A 19,625-nucleotide genomic window follows, 5' to 3' on the forward strand; every position below is an offset into this window, starting at 1 on the left:
AAATATCAGCCTTTCTAGAGTTTTCCCTGTTAGTTAACACTATCAACGTTTCTCTTTACTGTAGCAATTGTGTTGAATCCACTCAATATTAGCCACTTTCAATGCAACATACCGAAACAAAACGAACTATGCAAAAGATGTTGTTGTCGGCACAACGCATCGGAGTATGATTCTTCTGCACATGACTCAGCCCATACTCAGCCCAATACTCTACACAGACCGTTTCAGCATTATCAATCAGAGCTGCAGTAGACGGCTTGCCAAATATGGATCTGTGCCATTTACTTTGAAATGGACTGAGTTTACAGCTGCCTTGGTGAGTAGATGCACTTGTTTTGAGATCATGGCAAGAGCTGGATGTAGCCACATGTGCACATTTTGTTCATATCCTTTGCTAGTTAGTGAGTTATTAGCCCAGTTATAGATCATTTGTAGTCAACAATAGGGGAGTGATTGCTTCCTGCAAAACGTGTACATTTCTAGACATCTTTGAAAAGATTAAGAGGTAAAGAGCTTTTTTTTGTCTTAAAGGGGTAGTGTTGTATTTTGAGACAGGCTTGAATAATCTAAGTAGCCAATTGGTAGATGGTAGCATAATTTGTCTGATTCTCTGTAATAATGGTATGGGAATAGTAATACATTTTATTTTGTAAAGTGGTTTCTTGCATCAAACACAAAACTACATTTTCAGTCACCTCCTTGTCTGAAGGACAAGTGGATTAAAAGGTTGATTTCAAGCCTTGCATGTTTTTTTTTCTCATGGAATGTAGGCCTACATTGAACACCACACGTTGGCTGCTACTAAAGGCTGAATGATAGAACAGCTATTTCCCTGTTAAAATATTATGGAATGCATTTTCTCCATAGTTTTTTATGGTAGGCCACTGGAAGGCCTGGTACGCCAACATTAGGATCAAATAGCCACAGTAGCCTACTTGGCCACAGTTAAAACTAACTTAAAGCAGGTACAGCCTCAGTGTTCAATGTAAACGCGTGCTGGAAGTTGCACATAATTTCCACAACCTTCAGCTCAGCAGACCAGAAATTTGCTCAGGGAACATTGCTTGTTGGGCGTAAGTATTGTTTACTATTCATTGTATTAATGTTTATGATATAGGAGTGGTGCTCCTGAAACTTGCCGTACTTGTAGGAGTGGTGCTCCTGAAACTTGCTGTACTTGTTTGGGTGTCTATATTTCAAGGTGTTTTGTTTGTCTTGTTTGTCTTTAGTGTGTTGTTTCTTGGTGGATGACATTCATGTGACTGACCATGGCTATTTGTCTCCTTGTCTTCAGGCCCAACCCTGGTGATCACAGAGTATTGCTGCTTCGGTGACCTCCTCAACTTTCTGAGAAGGAAGAGGGAGACGTTCTTTTGTGACACGTTAGGGGAGGACTGCTACTACAGGAATGTCATGCTGCAGAGGGAGACAGCTACAGCTTGGTCAGATGGGTCAGTGTGGACTCATTATGTTTACAAGGAGAGGGTGGTAGTTGGGTGGTATATACTGTCATTTTCACTGCACAGTTTATACTGTATATATGTACTGTTGCTTGTGTCATCTCAACTGCTCACAAAAGTAAATACCACTGCCGTTGTTCTCCCACCCACTGGAAAATTCCCCAATTTAACTAAGCATACAGTACTTTCATGGTCTATAAGGCAGGACACGCCTACACTAAACCGACTACTCTTTGTTGTTATTGAGAAAAATACTTACAGTAAATGTAAATGTCTCTGGAGATTCACAAATGTTTGTTAGGGAGTATTTCTTACCTAGTGTGTCGTAGTTATGTGTAGTATTTGATGGCGACTGAACTGAGACCAGACTGCTTATTTCCTCCTTGCAGAGACAGCAGGAATGGATACATGGATATGAGGCCTTCTGTTGCTGGTGTCTTGCCCAATGGCTTCTCCTCAGAGAAGAGAATCTCGATACGCAGACCAGGCAAGACATCCACTTTAATTTTTATTGATCATTATCTCATATGTCACTTGAGAAAGCTAATTTATACAACCTGCAATGTGCAGTATCTCCCTCTATACATAGTTAAGCTTCCTTAATACACAATGTCGCTCCTTCTACGTACCCCTCGAATTATCTTGCTCTATCACTATGTTTCTCTCAGGTGGTTCCACTAGTGAGCCTGATGTTGTGAGTGAGATGCTCCATGAGGACAGTCTCTCTCTGGACACTGAGGATCTGCTTAGCTTCTCCTATCAAGTGGCCAAAGGCATGGACTTCCTGGCTTCCAAAAATGTAAGCCCTTAATTTCCTCACAGAAGCTCTCCTCTCCTAATATAGCTCCTGAAAGCCCCCACCACTAGCTATTCAAAACAACAGGTCTATTTTCACTCTGCAATTAAATCCTGCAAGTTAAATCCATGATGGTAGATAATGTCCAACCATTCTCTAAATATTTTCATTCTGTAAGTACTGTACATTCACGTAGACCAAGAAAAGCACTATTTCCACTGATATTGTTTGTTCTATGTATCAGATTAAATTTAGATACACGCTAAGCCACACACACACACACACACACATTAGTTCCATCTTCTTTATTTCCAAACAATGCTAGGATCACATTTCCATAGCTGGTCAACAGGTCCAGAATGCATGTTGAGCATTCTGCTGAAAAATGTATAACCCATTGAGGCAAGCGGACACCAGACTACAGACAGGCCCTGTATCAATCAGTGTGTGTGGAACAGATTCGGGGAAGAACATTTACTGTCACCATGTATTAGTAGTGTTTAAAAGTTTTATGTTATCTTATGTTACCTTATGTTATCTTATTACGTGACATGATGTTTTATTATTTGTGTGTGTGTGTTCAGTGCATCCACAGAGACCTGGCTGCCCGGAACATTCTGCTGACTCAGGGGCGAGTGGCAAAGATCTGTGACTTCGGCCTGGCCCGTGACATCACCACAGACTCCAACTATGTAGTCAAAGGCAATGTAAGTCTGGCCCATCGCTTACTACTGTAGATCTCAATGTGATGTATAGATACAGCATGGATATTTTGCAGTGAAAACCATCAATGGAATAGTCAAGCACAGGCACAGCATTGATATAAAGCCTCTCAAAACCAGTGTCAGCTATGAGCCCGGGGGCCATCATGGGCTAGAACTGTATGTTCCAATTCCATGGCATGTGAAGTACAGTATGTATGTATGTACACTGAGTGTACAAAACATTAGGAACACCTGCTCTTTCCCTGACATAGACTGACCAGGCAAATTCAGGGCCAGCATCCCTGTGGAATGCTTTAGATATTAGGAAGGTTTTCCTAAAGTTTTTTTACACTCAGTGTGTATCTGATGAATCTCACATTGTAATGTGCACTCTGGCAGGTGTGTGGTTATGCATTCCTTTAAATGTCATTGAATTCTTTCAAATGTCACTGGTATGGGTCACCAGATATGTGTCTCAAACATTCAGCACCTTAGGGGAGTTTTAACCTACTCTTGAAACTAAGGAAATACAGTACCTCTCCTCTCATACAAGAACAAGCAATTTTGAACATTTCTGATCCAAAATTCAAGATTAATCAACAGCATCTGCATTAATTATTTGCTCTCTCTAGTTCTACACTCTTCACAGCTGTAGACAGCTGAAGTGATAGAGATGATGGATTACTTCAAAGATGTCAAGATATTTGCTTTGATGCATTTTCTGAATACATGAAGTGCATCTGACATATTAGACTGGCTGTGATGGTTTGTGTTCCATGCAGGCTCGCCTCCCAGTCAAGTGGATGTCTCCAGAGAGCATCTTTGAATGTGTGTACACATTTGAGAGTGACGTATGGTCCTATGGCATCTTGCTCTGGGAAATCTTCTCACTCGGTACGTACGTCCACGTTACCCTCTGTGTGTGTGTGTGTGTGTGTGTGTGTGTGTGTGTGTGTGTGTGTCCGTGTGTGCGAGTACCTGTCCATGTGTGTGTTTTCATTGATTTTTATTATCTTATTTTCTTCATGGCCTACAGGAAGCAGTCCATATCCTGGGATGCTTGTGGACTCAAAGTTCTACAAAATGATTAAGGAAGGATATAGAATGGATGCACCAGAGTTTGCACCGAGTGAAATGTGAGTGTGTGTGTGTGTGTGTGTGTGTGTGTGTGTGTGTGTGTGTGTGTGTGTGTGTGTGTGTGTGTGTGTGTGTGTGTGTGTGTGTGTGTGTGTGTGTGTGTGTGTGTGTGTGTGTGTGTCTAAGTATCTTGAGAAAGACAGTGTGTGCGTGGGTGTACTATACAGGGGTATGAATATGTGGGATTTAAGCAGATTGCATATTTGCTGAATTTCACCATAAACTTCACCATGAAAGCTAAATTATTATTTAGTTCGTTATTAGATGTTAGCTACATACATTCAATTTTCAGGAGAATACACTTAGAGAAAAGCATGTAAAGTGTCACTTTGTAAGAGGGGGGAGAGACAAGAGAGGTAACAGGTGTATGTGCTTGGTGCCATGCCTGCGCCTGTGCTAAATATGTGTGTTGTGGTTTCAGGTATGAGATAATGAGGTCGTGCTGGGACTCGAACCCATTTAAGAGACACTCCTTCAGCAAGGTGGTGGAGAGGATTGAACAACAGCTGTCAGACACCACCAAACACGTAGGTCACAGATCTCCTCGAACCTGCTTTTTTACACATGTTGACAGACTATGGATTTAAGGTATTCACAAGAGTTTACCAGCAGTAAATTCCATAATCCATATTCTTGAGATTTTTTTTTAAGTGCCAAAAGGTCCCACCTTGAGATTGTGCTGTATTTAATAGTAGCAAACAGTGCCTTGCAAAACGCCCCTTGGCGTTTTTCCTATTTTGTTGCATTACAACCTGTAATTTAAATAGATTTTTATTTGTATTTCATGCAATGGACATACACAAAATAGTCCAAATTGGTGAAGTGAAATGAAAAGAATAACTTGTTAAAAAAATAAAAAAACTGAAAAGTGGTGCGTGCATATGTATTCACCCCCTTTGGTATGAAGCACCTAAATAAGATCTGGCACAACCAATTACCTTCAGAAGTTACATAATTAGTTAGATTACACACAGGTGGACTTATTTAAGTGTCACATGATCTCAATATACACCTGTTCTGAAAGGCCCCAGAGTCTGCAACACCACTAGCAAGGGGTACCACCAAGCAAGCAGCACTATGAAGGAGATCTCCAAACAGGTCAGGGACAAAGTTGTGGAGAAGTACAGATCAGGGTTGGTTATAAAAAAATATCCAAAACTTTGAACATCCCACGGAGCACCATTAAATCCATTATTAAAAAATTGAAAGAATATGGCACCATAACAAACCTGCCAAGAAAGCGCCACCCACCAAAACGCATGGACCGGGCAAGGAGGGCATTAATCAGAGAGGCAACAAAGAGAACAAAGATAACCCTGAAGGAGCTGCAAAGTTCCACAGCAGAGATTGGAGTATCTGTCCATAGGACCACTTTAAGACGTACCATCCACAGAGCTGGGCTTTAAGGAAGAGTGGCCAGAAAAAATAAGCAAACATGTTTGGTGTTTGCCAAAAGTCATGTTTGGTGTTTGCCAAAAGACTCCCCAAACATATGGAAGAAGGTACTCTGGTCAGATGAGACTAAAATATTGCTTTTTGGCCATCAAGGAAAATGCTATGTCTGTTTCAAACCTAACACATCTCATCACCCCGAGAACACCATCCCCACAGTGAAGCATGGTGGTCGCAGCATCATGCTGTCGGGATGTTTTTCATCGGCAGGGACTGGGAAACTGGTCAGAATTGAAGGAATGATGGATGGCGCTAAATACAGGGAAATTCTTGAGGGAAACCTGTTTGTCTTCCAGAGATTTGAGACTGGGACGGAGGTTCAACTTCCAGCAGGACAATGACCCTAATTATACTGCTAAAGCAACACTTGAGTGGTTTAAGGGGAAACATTTAAATGTCTTGGATTGGCCTAGTCAAAGCCCAGACCTCAATCCAATTGAGAATTTGTGGTATGACTTAAAGATTTCTGTACATCAGCAGAACCATTCCAACTTGAAGGAGCTGGAGCAGTTTTGCCTTGAAGAATGGGCAAAAATCCCAATGGCTAGATGTGCCAAGCTTAGAGAGATACACCCCAAGAGAATTGCAGCTGTAATTGCTGCAAAAGGTGGCTCTACAAAGTATTGACTTTGGGGGGTGAATAGTTATACACGCTCAAGTTTTCAGTTGTCTTATTGCCTTATTTCTTGTTTGTTTCACAATAAAAAATATTTAGCATCTTCAAAGTGGTAGGCATGTTATGTAAATCCAATGATACAAACCTTCCAAAAATCCATTTTAATTCTAGGTTGTAAGGCAACAAAATAGGAAAAATGCCAAGGGGGTGAATACTTTCGCAAGCCACTGTACTATACAAATTCAATAAAATATTACCTGCCTTCATGTTTTAGTAACGTCCCACTGGGCAGACACTGGTTGAATCGTTTCCACATAATTTCAATGATGTATTGTAGTGGGGTATTCATTTTATATGATGTACTGCTTTATATTTGTTTGATATGTAATGTAAGTGCGTTAATGTGTTTGGACCCCAGGAAGAGTAGCTGCTGCCAAGGCAGTAGCTAATGGGGATCCCTAATAAATACAAATACAATACAATGATATTATGTGGAACCAAGTTGATGTCTGTGCCCAGTGGCGTTAGCCTACTGCTCTATCCTTTTGTATGGCCACTCAGTGGTTGAAGAATGTGAGTCCTCTGACAGTCTCCCCACCTCTCTTTGAAACCTGACAGAAGTGCTTTTAAAATACCACCTAACAATTAAAGAGTCCCAACTGCTGAACACTGCTGACCAGTCATCTGTTCAGGCATTCCAGCATGTGTCACAGAATGTTAGGACTGATCTAGTTGTTTTGACTGAGTTAATGAATTACCACAGGGCCACACTGTAAACCACTATGTGCTGTCATTACTCAAAACTTTTGATGAAACCTATTGCACTTAATGTATCTAATTACACTAACACTTGAAGTCGGAAGTTTACATACACCTTAGCCAAATACATTTAAACTCTGTTTTTCACAATCCCTGACATTTAATCAGAGTAAAAAATCCCTGTCTTAGGTCAGTTAGGATCACCACTTTATTTTAAGAATATGGAATATCAGAATAATAGTAGAGAGAATGATTTATCTCAGCTTTTATTTCTTTCATCACATTCCCAGTGGGTCATAAGTTAACATACACTCAATTAATATTTGGTAGCATTGCCTTTAAATTATTTAACTTGGGTCACACGTTTCGGGTAGCCTTCCACAAGCTTCCCACAATGAGTTGGATGAATTTTGGCCCATTCCTCCTGACAGAGCTGATGTAACTGAGTCAGGTTTGTAGGCCTCCTTGCTCGCACACGCTTTTTCAGTTCTGACCACAAATTTTCTATAGGATTGAGGTCAGGGCTTTGATGGCCACTCCAATACCTTGGCTTTGTTGTTCTTAAGCCATTTTTCCACAACTTTGGAAGTATGCTTGAGGTCATTGACCATTTGGAAGACCCATTTGCGACCAAGCTTTAACTTCCTGACTGACGTCTTGAGATGTTGCTTCAATATATCCACATAATTTTCCATCCTAATGAAGCCATCTATTTTGTGAAGTGCACCAGTCCCTCCTGCAGCAAAGCACCCCCACAACTTGATGCTGCCACCCCCGTGCTTCATGGTTGGGATGGTGTTCTTCGGCTTGCAAGCCTCACCCTTTTTCCTCCAAACATAACGATGGTCATTATGGCCAAACAGTTCTATTTTTGTTTCATCAGACCAGAGGACATTTCTTCAAAAAGTACAATCTTTGTCCCCATGTTTATTTTTATTTATTTCACCTTTATTTAACCAGGTAGGCAAGTTGAGAACATGTTCTCATTTACAATTGCGACCTGGCCAAGATAAAGCAAAGCAGTTCGACACATACAACAACACAGAGATACACATGGAGTAAAACAAACATACAGTCAATAATACAGTAGAAGAATAAGTCTATATACAATGTGAGCAAGTGAGGTGAGATAAGGGAGGTGAAGGCAAAAAAAAGGCCATGGTGGCGAAGTAATTACAATATAGCAAGTAAAACACTGGAATGGTTGATTTGCAGTGGAAGAATGTGCAAAGTAGAGATAGAAATAAATGGGGTGCAAAGGAGCAAAATAAATAAATAAATACAGTAGGGAAAGAGGTAGTTGTTTGGGCTAAATTATAGATGGGCTATGTACAGGTGCAGTAATCTATGAGCTGCTCTGACAGCTGGTGCTTAAAGCTAGTGAGGGAGATAAGTGTTTCCAGTTTCAGAGATTTTTGTAGTTCGTTCCAGTCATTGGCAGCAGAGAACTGGAAGGAGAGGCAGCCAAAGGAAGAATTGGTTTTGGGGGTGACCAGAGAGATATACCTGCTGGAGCGCGTGCTACAGGTGGGTGCTGCTATGGTGACCAGCGAGCTGAGATAAGGGGGGACTTTACCTAGCAGGGTCTTGTAGATGACCTGGAGCCAGTGGGTTTGGCGACGAGTATGAAGCGAGGGCCAGCCAACGAGAGTGTACAGGTCGCAGTGGTGGGTAGTATATGGGGCTTTGGTGACAAAACGGATGGCACTGTGATAGACTGCATCCAATTTATTGAGTAGGGTATTGGAGGCTATTTTGTAAATGACATCACCGAAGTCGAGGATTGGTAGGATGGTCAGTTTTACAAGGGTATGTTTGGCAGCATGAGTGAAGGATGCTTTGTTGCGGAATAGGAAGCCAATTCTAGATTTAACTTTGGATTGGAGATGTTTGATGTGAGACTGGAAGGAGAGTTTACAGTCTAACCAGACACCTAGGTATTTGTAGTTGTCCACATATTCTAAGTCAGAGCCGTCCAGAGTAGTGATGTTGGACAGGCGGGCAGGTGCAGGCAGCGATCGGTTGAAGAGCATGCATTTAGTTTTACTTGTATTTAAGAGCAATTGGAGGCCACGGAAGGAGAGTTGTATGGCATTGAAGCTCGCCTGGAGGGTAGTTAACACAGTGTCCAAAGAAGGGCCAGAAGTATACAGAATGGTGTCGTCTGCGTAAAGGTGGATCAGAGACTCACCAGCAGCAAGAGCGACATCATTGATGTATACAGAGAAGAGAGTCGGTCCAAGAATTGAACCCTGTGGCACCCCCATAGAGACTGCCAGAGGCCCGGACAACAGACCCTCCGATTTGACACACTGAACTCTATCAGAGAAGTAGTTGGTGAACCAGGCGAGGTAATCATTTGAGAAACCAAGGCTGTCGAGTCTGCCGATGAGGATGTGGTGATTGACAGAGTCGAAAGCCTTGGCCAGGTCAATGAATACGGCTGCACAGTATTGTTTCTTATCGATGGCGGTTAAGATATCATTTAGGACTTTGAGCGTGGCTGAGGTGCATCCATGACCAGCTCTGAAACCAGATTGCATAGCGGAGAAGGTATGGTGGGATTCAAAATGGTCGGTAATCTGTTTGTTGACTTGGCTTTCGAAGACCTTAGAAAGGCAGGGTAGGATAGATATAGGTCTGTAGCAGTTTGGGTCAAGAGTGTCCCCCCCCTTTGAAGAGGGGGATGACCGCAGCTGCTTTCCAATCTTTGGGAATCTCAGACGACACAAAAGAGAGGTTGAACAGGCTAGTAATAGGAGTGGCAACAATTTCAGCAGATAATTTTAGAAAGAAAGGGTCCAGATTATCTAGCCCGGCTGATTTGTAGGGGTCCAGATTTTGCAGCTCTTTCAGAACATCAGCTGACTGGATTTGGGAGAAGGAGAAATGGGGATGGTTTGGGCGAGTAGCTGTTGCTGTTGACCGGGGTAGGGGTAGCCAGGTGGAAAGCATGGCCAGCCGTAGAAAAATGCTTATTGAAATTCTCAATTATAGTGGATTTGTCGGCGGTGACAGTGTTTCCTATCTTCAGTGCAGTGGGCAGCTGGGAGGACATGTTCTTATTCTCCATGGACTTTACTGTGTCCCAGAACTTTTTTGAGTTTGTGTTGCAGGAAGCAAATTTCTGCTTGAAAAAGCTAGCCTTGGCTTTTCTAACTGCCTGTGTATATTGGTTTCTAGCTTCCCTGAAAAGTTGCATATCACGGGGGCTGTTCGATGCTAATGCAGAACGCCATAGGGTGTTTTTGTGTTGGTTAAGGGCAGTCAGGTCTGGAGAGAACCAAAGGCTATATCTGTTCCTGGTTCTAATTTTCTTGAATGGGGCATGCTTATTTAAGATGGTGAGGAAGGCATTTAAAAAAAATAACCAGGCATCCTCTACTGACGGGATGAGATCAATATCCTTCCAGGATACCCCGGCCAGGTCGATTAGAAAGGTCTGCTCGCTGAAGTGTTTCAAGGAGCATTTGACAGTGATGAGTGGAGGTCGTTTGACCGCTGACCCATTACGGATGCAGGCAATGAGGCAGTGATCGCTGAGATCTTGGTTGAAAACAGCAGAGGTGTATTTAGAGGGCAGGTTGGTTAGGATGATATCTATGAGGGTGCCCGTGTTTACGGCTTTGGGGTGGTACCTGGTAGGTTCATTGATCATTTGTGTGAGATTGAGGGCATCAAGCTTAGATTGTAGGATGGCTGGGGTGTTAAGCATGTTCCAGTTTAGGTCACCTAGCAGCACGAGCTCTGAAGATAGATGGGGGGCAATCAGATTACATATGGTGTCCAGAGCACAGCTGGGGGCAGAGGGTGGTCTATAGCAGGCGGCAACGGTGAGAGACTTGTTTTTAGAGAGGTGGATTTTTAAAAGTAGAAGTTCAAATTGTTTGGGAACAGACCTGGATAGTAGGACAGAACTCTGCAGGCTATCTTTGCAGTAGATTGCAACACCGCCCCCTTTGGCCGTTCTATCTTGTCTGAAAACGTTGTAGTTAGGGATGAAAATGTCAGAATTTTTGGTGGTCTTCCTAAGCCAGGATTCAGACACGGCTAAAACATCCGGGTTGGCAGAGTGTGCTAAAGCAGTGAATAAAACAAACTTAGGGAGGAGGCTTCTAATGTTAACATGCATGAAACCAAGGCTATTGCGGTTACAGAAGTCATCAAAAGAGAGCGCCTGGGGAATAGGAGTGGAGCTAGGCACTGCAGGGCCTGGATTCACCTCTACATCACCAGAGGAACAGAGGAGTAGGATAAGGGTACGGCTAAAAGCTATGAGAATTGGTCGTCTAGAACGTCTAGAACAGAGAGTAAAAGGACGTTTCTGGGGGCGATAAAATAGCTTCAAAGAATAATGTACAGACAAAGGTATGGTAGGATGTGAATACAGTGGAGGTAAACCTAGGTATTGAGTGATGATGAGAGAGATATTGTCTCTAGAAACATCATTGAAACCAGGTGATGTCATCGCATATGTGGCTGGTGGAACTGAAAGGTTGGATAAGGTATAGTGAGCAGGGCTAGAGGTTCTACAGTGAAATAAGCCAATAAACACTAACCAGAACAGCAATGGACAAGGCATATTGACATTAAGGAGAGGCATGCTAAGACGAGTGATCATAAGGGTCCAGTGAGTAGAGGTTGGTTGGGGTCCCGGCAATTCAGACAGCTAGCCGGGCTATCGGTAGCAAGCTAGCATAGGATGGAGGTCTGTTTTTAGCCACCTCGTGCGTTTCCGTCGGTAGATTAGTGGGGTTCCGTGTGGTTGGGGGGATCAATCCAATTGTTAAAATAGATATAGTTATAGTGACCCAAGACAAATTGTCCGATAAACTTATTCAGATAGCAGCCGGTAAGACAGCTAACAATTAGCGGGCCCCAGATGAGCGTTCAGGTAACGTCGCGACGGAGGTGCCAGTTGGATAACTCCCTCGGGCAGATAACGTCGGTAGTCAGTCGTGAAGGCCCGGTGGGGCTCCGCATTGGCAGTAGAACGGGTCCGGATAGGTGATTGTAGCCCAGGAGTGGCTGATGGAACTCTTCAGCTGGCTAGCTCCGGAATAATTGATGTTTGCTCTGGGATCGACGTAAGCCAATAGTTACACGGGTAGCAGCTAGCTAGCTGCGAAATCAAGGTGTAAATGTCCAGAGCTTGCGGTTGAAATCCGGGGATATGGAGAAAAATAGGTCCGGTATGTTCTGGTCTGTGTCGCGTTCTACAAAAGTGGTGATAGATTATCGAGCTAAAGGAATAGCTGATGACCACAAACCGTGGTTAGCTGTAATACTAACGTTAGCCAGTAAACTGGCTAGCTTCTGGGTAGCTTCAGGCTAGCTTCTGGTTAGCTTCTGGCCAGCTTCTATTGTGGATTTTCAAATTTTAGGTAAATAATATATATTTTTTGTAATTGGTGAGGCGGGTTGCAGGAAAGCGTTTTGAAGTTGAGTTTTTGGAAAATAAAATATATAAAAGATATGCGAAGAAAGGTGTAAATATATATACAGTGAGGGAAAAAAGTATTTGATCCCCTGCTGATTTTGTACGTTTGCCCACTGACAAAGAAATGATCAGTCTATAATTTTAATGGTAGGTTTATTTGAACAGTGAGAGACAGAATATCAACAAAAAAATCCAGAAAAACGCATGTAAAAAATGTTATGAATTGATTTGCATTTTAATGAGGGAAATAAGTATTTGACCCCTCTGCAAAACATGACTTAGTACTTGGTGGAAAAACCCTTGTTGGCAATCACAGAGGTCAGACGTTTCTTGTAGTTGGCCACCAGGTTTGCACACATCTCAGGAGGGATTTTGTCCCACTCCTCTTTGCAGATCTTCTTCAAGTCATTAATGTTTCGAGGCTGACGTTTGGCAACTCGAACCTTCAGCTCCCTCCACAGATTTTCTATGGGATTAAGGTCTGGAGACTGGCTAGGCCACTCCGGGACCTTAATGTGCTTCTTCTTGAGCCACTCCTTTGTTGCCTTGGCCGTGTGTTTTGGGTCATTGTCATGCTGGAGTAACCATCCACGACCCATTTTCAATACCCTGGCTGAGGGAAGGAGGTTTTCACCCAAGATTTGACGGTACATGGCCCCGTCCATCGTCCCTTTGATGCGGTGAAGTTGTCCTGTCCCCTAAGCAGAAAAACACCCCCAAAGCATAATGTTTCCACCTCCATGTTTGACGGTGGGGATGGTGTTCTTGGGGTCATAGGCAGCATTCCTCCTCCTCCAAACACGGCAAGTTGAGTTGATGCCAAAGAACTCCATTTTGGTCTCATCTGACCACAACACGTTCACCCAGTTGTCCTCTGAATCATTCAGATGTTCATTGGCAAACTTCAGACGGGCATGTATATGTGCTTTCTTGAGCAGGGGGACCTTGCGGACGCTGCAGGATTTCAGTCCTTCACGGCGTAGTGTGTTACCAATTGTTTTCTTGATGACTATGGTCCCAGCTGCCTTGAGATCATTGACAAGATCCTCCTGTGTAGTTCTGGGCTGATTCCTCACCGTTCTCATGATCATTGCAACTCCACGAGGTGAGATCTTGCATCGAGCCCCAGGCTGAGGGAGACTGACAGTTCTTTTGTGTTTCTTCCATTTGCGAATAATCGCAGAAACTGTTGTCACCTTCTCACCAAGCTGCTTGGCGATGGTCTTGTAGCCCATTCCAGCCTTGTGTAGGTCTACAATCTTGTCCCTGACATCCTTGGAGAGCTCTTTGGTCTTGGCCATGGTGGAGAGTTTGGAATCTGATTGATTGATTGCTTCTGTGGACAGGTATCTTTTATACAGGTAAGAAACTGAGATTAGGAGCACTCCCTTTAAGAGTGTGCTCCTAATCTCAGCTCGTTACCTGTATGAAAGACACCTGGGAGCCAGAAATCTTTCTGATTGAGAGGGGGTCAAATACTTATTTCCCTCATTAAAATGCAAATCAATTTATAACATTTTTGACATGCGTTTTTCTGGATATTTTTGTTGTTATTCTGTCTCTCACTGTTCAAATAAACCTACCATTAAAATTATAGACTGATCATTTCTTTGTCAGTGGGCAAACGTACAAAATCAGCAGGGGATCAAATACTTTTTTCCCTCACTGTATATACACGGGACACAACAAGACGAGGACAAAAGGACGTCTGACTGCTATGCCATCTTGGAGATGTATGTGCAATTGCAAACTGTAGGCTGGCTTTTTTATGGCGGTTTTTGAGCAGTTGCTTCTTCCTTACTGAGCGGCTTTTCAGATTATGTCGATATAGGACTCATTTTACTGTGGATATAGATACTTTTGTACCTGTTTCCTCCAGCATCTTCACAAGGTCCTTTGCTGTTGTTCTGGGATTGTGGCTGCGTGGTCCCATGGTGTTTATACTTGCGTACTATTGTTTGTACAGATGTACGTGGTAAACTTCCGACTTCAGCTGTACTTAGTGTTTTTGTAGTCATTACTCAAACTGATGGAGTCACTGCGACCCTGTAGGGGTTGAGTTGTATCGGCTTTAAATTTGGAGGAATGGCCCCACTAAGCCACGCCTCCAATATAATTTCCTTGTGTGCCTTATCTTTGAGTGAATTGTAGAATTACCTCCCATGACTGTATTTGTTCGTGACAGAGACCCATGGTTGTTGAATTCATTCATTTTCAGTCCTGTGGCCTTCACCGAGTAAGTCCCTAGGCTAATATTATCATTATAAGTAAACTGTTTATGATAATACATTGCATATTTCACAAGGCCTTATTTTGAGGCCTAGCTTTACCTTAATACTGTCACGATCGTCGTAGTGAGGAGACCAAGGCGCAGCATGATGATAATACATCTTCTTTTTAATAACGAAGAAGACTGAACAAACTATACAAAATGAACGTGCACGCTAAATGACACGAGTGCAGACATGCAACATCACATAGACAATAACCCACAAACCAAACTGGCAAATGTCAACCTAAATAGGATCCCCAATCAGAGACAATGATAAACAGCTGCCTTTGATTGGGAACCAATCTAGGCCACCATAGACCTACATATGCCTAGACTACACACACACACCTAGACATACAAAAACCCTAGACAATACAAAACAATAATATCCACCCTCGTCGCACCCTGACCTGACCAAAATAATACAGAAAACATAGAATACTAAGGTCAGGGCGTGACAAATACAGTGGCTTGACATTCATGGTTTACAAGTAGGTTAGAAAAATTCTGTATTTCCAGGAATATCCTAACTGGGATTTTTGGAATATAATTTACCAGAATTTTTCAACCCTACCTGCAAATCCCTTTATGCTGGCTTGCAAAGTGATGTGTAATTCTTATTAGAATCCAGCCAGAGTTATAATATCCAACAATTTACATTTTTAATTTCCTGAAACCTGCATTCATAATGACTGCCAGGGTTAGGAACAGTGTGAGGAGACTACCTAAACCATTTAAACAGTAAGAACCATTTCTGTAACCGGTGCAATAAATGTAACTAAATTAACTAAATTATTGGATAGTTTAGGAAAATGTAGGTTATTTATCTTTGTGTAGCACAAGATTAATCAATCACTCAATGTACATGAAAAAAACACAGATGTTAAAAACTATTTTTTTAAATCTACATGTTGGGAAAAAGTGTATTTGTTATCTTAACTGACAAAAATGTAGTTGATGTGACTTCTCATTTAGTTTTGAGTCAGTATCTCATAAACTTTTTCAGTAATAATTAATTTTCGTTGACTTTGAGTTCAACTTACTACAAGTATTTAAGTAAAACATGCCTTGGGGTTTACAGTCTACACAGTCCAAACAGAGTACAAAGAACATGCCTGTGGGTTTCTCCACCCCAACTACCCAGGGCCACATGTTTAGGCTACCACCAGACTAGTCAGACTAGCAGTTAACACACAGAAATGTGTCAACCCTCAATTAACACACGCGTCACACACATCACGCGCCACACACACATGCTTGCACCCCACACACACACACACACACACACACACACACATACAGTAGCCACTGAACATCTCATGACAGTTAGGAAGTGATGAATAGGATTGATCACTTGTGACATAATCACCTCTTTCACTGTATCATGATGACCTCTCCTCATGAACTCAGCTCACCTCTCACTTCTGAAACATGCCAGCGATTTAGATAACACAGAGCAGGCCTTCTCTTCTCACGCCTTCCCCTTCACACCTTCAGACCAGAATGCTACACAGTCACCTTCTTTATTTAACCATGCTGCATGTTTCTCACTCAGTAAGCAGAACTGCAATGAAAACACCCCTTCAGCACTACATAGTATATTGTATGAACTCTCTCTCTGTTTCTCTCCGTTTCTCCCTCTCTCTGTCTAGATCTATCTGAACTTCAGCTCCAGGTTTCCGGTCACAATGGGGCAACAGGTTACCAGTGTGGACCAGGGGACGCAGAATGCCAACATCCTTTGCCTCAACTCTGTGGGCAGCAGCAACGCCTCCACTCAGCCCCTATTGGCCAGCGCCAGCGATGACATCTTTCTGGGGGAGATGGCCACCGGGCTCAGGGTCCACCAGGTGTAAGGCCCCACCCACGATGGCTGCCCCATAAAGTGCCTGTTCAGTGCCATCCCGAACACCCACCACACCCTATTCCAATCATATACTGTGTCTAGCTATTAGCCACCCCCTCCCAACCTTATGCCTAGCAGTTAGCCTCCCCCTTCAGACCGAGGTTTAAAGAAGGATCCTCTCGAAACCTCTGCTCCTGGCCGCCATAGGGGGTACCATTCCTTGATCATTACTGCATATCAATTTTGATGTGCTGTTTGAAATGGACAATATAGTTTATAGCTCCATAGTAGTGCTATTTTCAGAGGACTTTCCTCAATGTTGCTGTTACTGTATCTTATATGTTTCATACAATGTTTTTGTTTGTTTCACATTTCCGTTGTCAATGTATTAAACTGAATTACTATGTTGTTTTGTTTTAAATATTTTTTTTTCTAAAACGAAAAAATGTAGCATTTATAATGGTTGAAATACAATTATGGTTGGAGGTGAAAGTACTTGAAATGTAACATCTTTCCAGATGTAGGTATCATGTAATGAAGTTTTCAGTTGACCTTTTTTTCTGTTGCATCTTTAAAAAATAGAATGTTAGTATTATTCCACAAGTTTAGTTTTGGTGATTATGTGAAGGAGAGACATTTCTAGGACCAATGGCTGAAATTATATTCAGTAGGTTAAATCTCAAAACGTCTCAATCTAATGAACCGATAAGCATGGTACTATGACTGTTTATATGTGTATATATTGACCTTGTGTATGACTCGTAATAAGTGTATGATGTGAAAGGTAGCATTAGCTTAGATTCAGCAAAGGTTGCTTGCTGGAGAATCCTTGTAAATATGTAAATATGTTGCTTGTGTCGGCACCTCTTCTGTCTTTTACAGTATGTGACCCTTGTTTACATTTGTCATCAGACAGGTACTGCCATATCACTATGGGGTTTCTTTAGTTTAAAAACTGTCACCAAAGATGGGGAAGGTTGAAACAGTACATGGTTAGGATGAGCATACTGTATAAGGGAAAGGTGATTAGCCAGTGGATGCTTTCTACTCTTAAAGATTGTTAAAGAAGGCTTTCTGTTTTGAGACAAAAAGTCAATGATGCTCGTTTCAAATGCCAATGTGAAGCTTGCAGAACAAACCAAAAACTGTTCTGAGAAAAAGCCAATGGGAGGAATGCTGCTCAGATGAATAGCCAATTTGGTGTTCGATGTTAGAGCTGTCTAATCAAACAAGGTTGTGACATGCCTTATAGCTCCCTACAGTCCTGTGGGCAGTTCCCTCAGTGCTCCCATCCCATCCACCAGTAGCTAATTTCTCAGCCTTCCCTCCGCTCTTTATGTCCAGCTGCTTCCTCTGACGGAAGTGTCACTTCCACCATCTCTCAGCCAGAGCTCTGTATCACTTCAGACTCCCATCACTAGGACTTCCCTCTTCCCACACTGAGATATTGTTGTGAAGAGCACCTGGAAATGCACAGACTGAAAGTGTGTGCGTCCGTGTGTCTGTGTGTGTAGGTGCCACAGTATGAAATGTATGACATTTACCCATCTCGCTTTTCAACCCTGTCTCCTTCTCAAAGCTGGCTCTTTGTAAATATGTGTGTGAATACAATGTAAAGTAATGTGGATGCTGTCTTAATGTTTTATTTTCTATTAATATGGTATATTTAATGCACACCTCTGATATTCTGTAATATAAAACATTTCCTACCACAAATAGATACACAGAGATACATCCATTAAATATATACTGCACATCTTCTTCTTTGGAGGTAAGCTGCTTGTTTTTCTGTTTTCTTGTGACAACTGTAGATGTCTTTGTTTGGACATTGCTGTAGATTCCTTGTGTAGTGTCATTTTCCCCTTGGCTAACCATCATCACATGCTGTCTTCTACAAGCAGGCCAAAACATTTGTTCTTTATTTTCAAATGCTTTTGTACAGCTTTGCCTTGAAAATCAGGTTTGTTTTCAGCCCCAAACAGGAACACTTCATACTTTCATGGCAATAGCAAATATTGTTCTAATTTGGCTAATTACAAGCAAGGACGAGTAGAGCTGTAGGGCAATGACTCACATCAATGCAATGCTCATTCCCCATTCCCCCTTCTGTCACATGGAATTGGAGACCTCAAAATAGGTAATTACACACTAATAATATAGTAGTTACATGTTTATCTGTGTCATTCATCACACTGTTAAAGATAGCACAACCAAAATATTGTCTGATTATCCCTAACAAGGTTACGCTGGAAAAGTTGATATAATATGATGCTTGTTTTCAAACTTTTAGGACATTTGTATTTTCCTCCTATTCAAAGATAAGTTTATTTTGTATATTTGTTGTATATTTATTTTACAAGAGACAAAGTTGTTTGTTGTGCACATTTGCAATGTGTTGCTATCTCTTGTGTTACTGTAATATAAATAAAAGAAACCCTTAAAATAGTTTTGTTAATCATGATTTGTATTAGTAATATGTGACTTTTTCATGTTATTATTTTCATGTGTGCAGTTTAGTACATTTTTAAGACATTCCTGTCTTCTCCTTTGATTCAGTTTGATAATTTGGTGGAGTCATTTTATTTAGATTGACATAGATCTGAGGGTCATATTGTCAGCCATCTGTGTCAAGCCTCTGAGCAGGTGATGCCTCAGGTCACTGTCAGTCTCCTCCCCATGATAGTGTACAGTCATACTAGTCTACAGTCACTGACTGTATCTGTTTATAAAATCATGTTTCCTGCTCCAGAATTGTCAGGGTCTTTGGCTTGGGTCCAGCTTGGGACATCTGGCTGTAGGGGAACGCCGCTAGGACAGTGGCTTGTCCAGCAGGCCAGGCCGGTGGACAGACAGACGGAGGGCCCTTGTGCGTGTCACTGTGTGGGCTGAGCCCATTGTTCTAGCATCTACAGTATCTGATAAGAGGGACAGGAAATCCCACCATTGATGCAGAATGGTTGATTGAATAAGTTTGTGAGTGTAACGATTCTCGTCTGGTGAAGGAGAAGAGGACCAAAATGCAGCGTGGTAAGTGTTCGTCATAATTTAATTGAAAACTGAACACTACACAAAATAACAACGAGGAGAAAACGGAAACAGTTCTGCAAGGTGAACAGACACTAAAACAGAAAATAAACACCCAC

At 42.1% G+C, this 19,625-nt stretch overlaps 1 protein-coding gene across 3 annotated transcripts in view; it reads left to right on the forward strand.

The window, feature by feature from the left end:
* The window catches only part of LOC139541313 (mast/stem cell growth factor receptor Kit-like), a 44,209-nt gene extending 25,281 nt beyond the window's left edge, over positions 1-18,928 (forward strand). For all 3 annotated transcript variants that reach the window (XM_071345824.1, XM_071345826.1, XM_071345825.1), the window contains 8 exons: positions 1,295-1,451; positions 1,850-1,947; positions 2,129-2,259; positions 2,841-2,963; positions 3,743-3,854; positions 3,997-4,096; positions 4,519-4,624; positions 16,289-18,928. In XM_071345824.1, the coding sequence (XP_071201925.1) occupies positions 1,295-1,451; positions 1,850-1,947; positions 2,129-2,259; positions 2,841-2,963; positions 3,743-3,854; positions 3,997-4,096; positions 4,519-4,624; positions 16,289-16,492 (1,031 nt within the window). In that variant the 3' untranslated portion in view covers positions 16,493-18,928. The remainder of the gene's footprint in view (positions 1-1,294; positions 1,452-1,849; positions 1,948-2,128; positions 2,260-2,840; positions 2,964-3,742; positions 3,855-3,996; positions 4,097-4,518; positions 4,625-16,288) is intronic.
* The last annotated feature ends 697 nt before the right edge of the window (positions 18,929-19,625 follow it).

Source organism: Salvelinus alpinus, chromosome 16 (assembly GCF_045679555.1).
Source record: "Salvelinus alpinus chromosome 16, SLU_Salpinus.1, whole genome shotgun sequence".
NCBI classification, from domain to species: domain Eukaryota; kingdom Metazoa; phylum Chordata; class Actinopteri; order Salmoniformes; family Salmonidae; genus Salvelinus; species Salvelinus alpinus.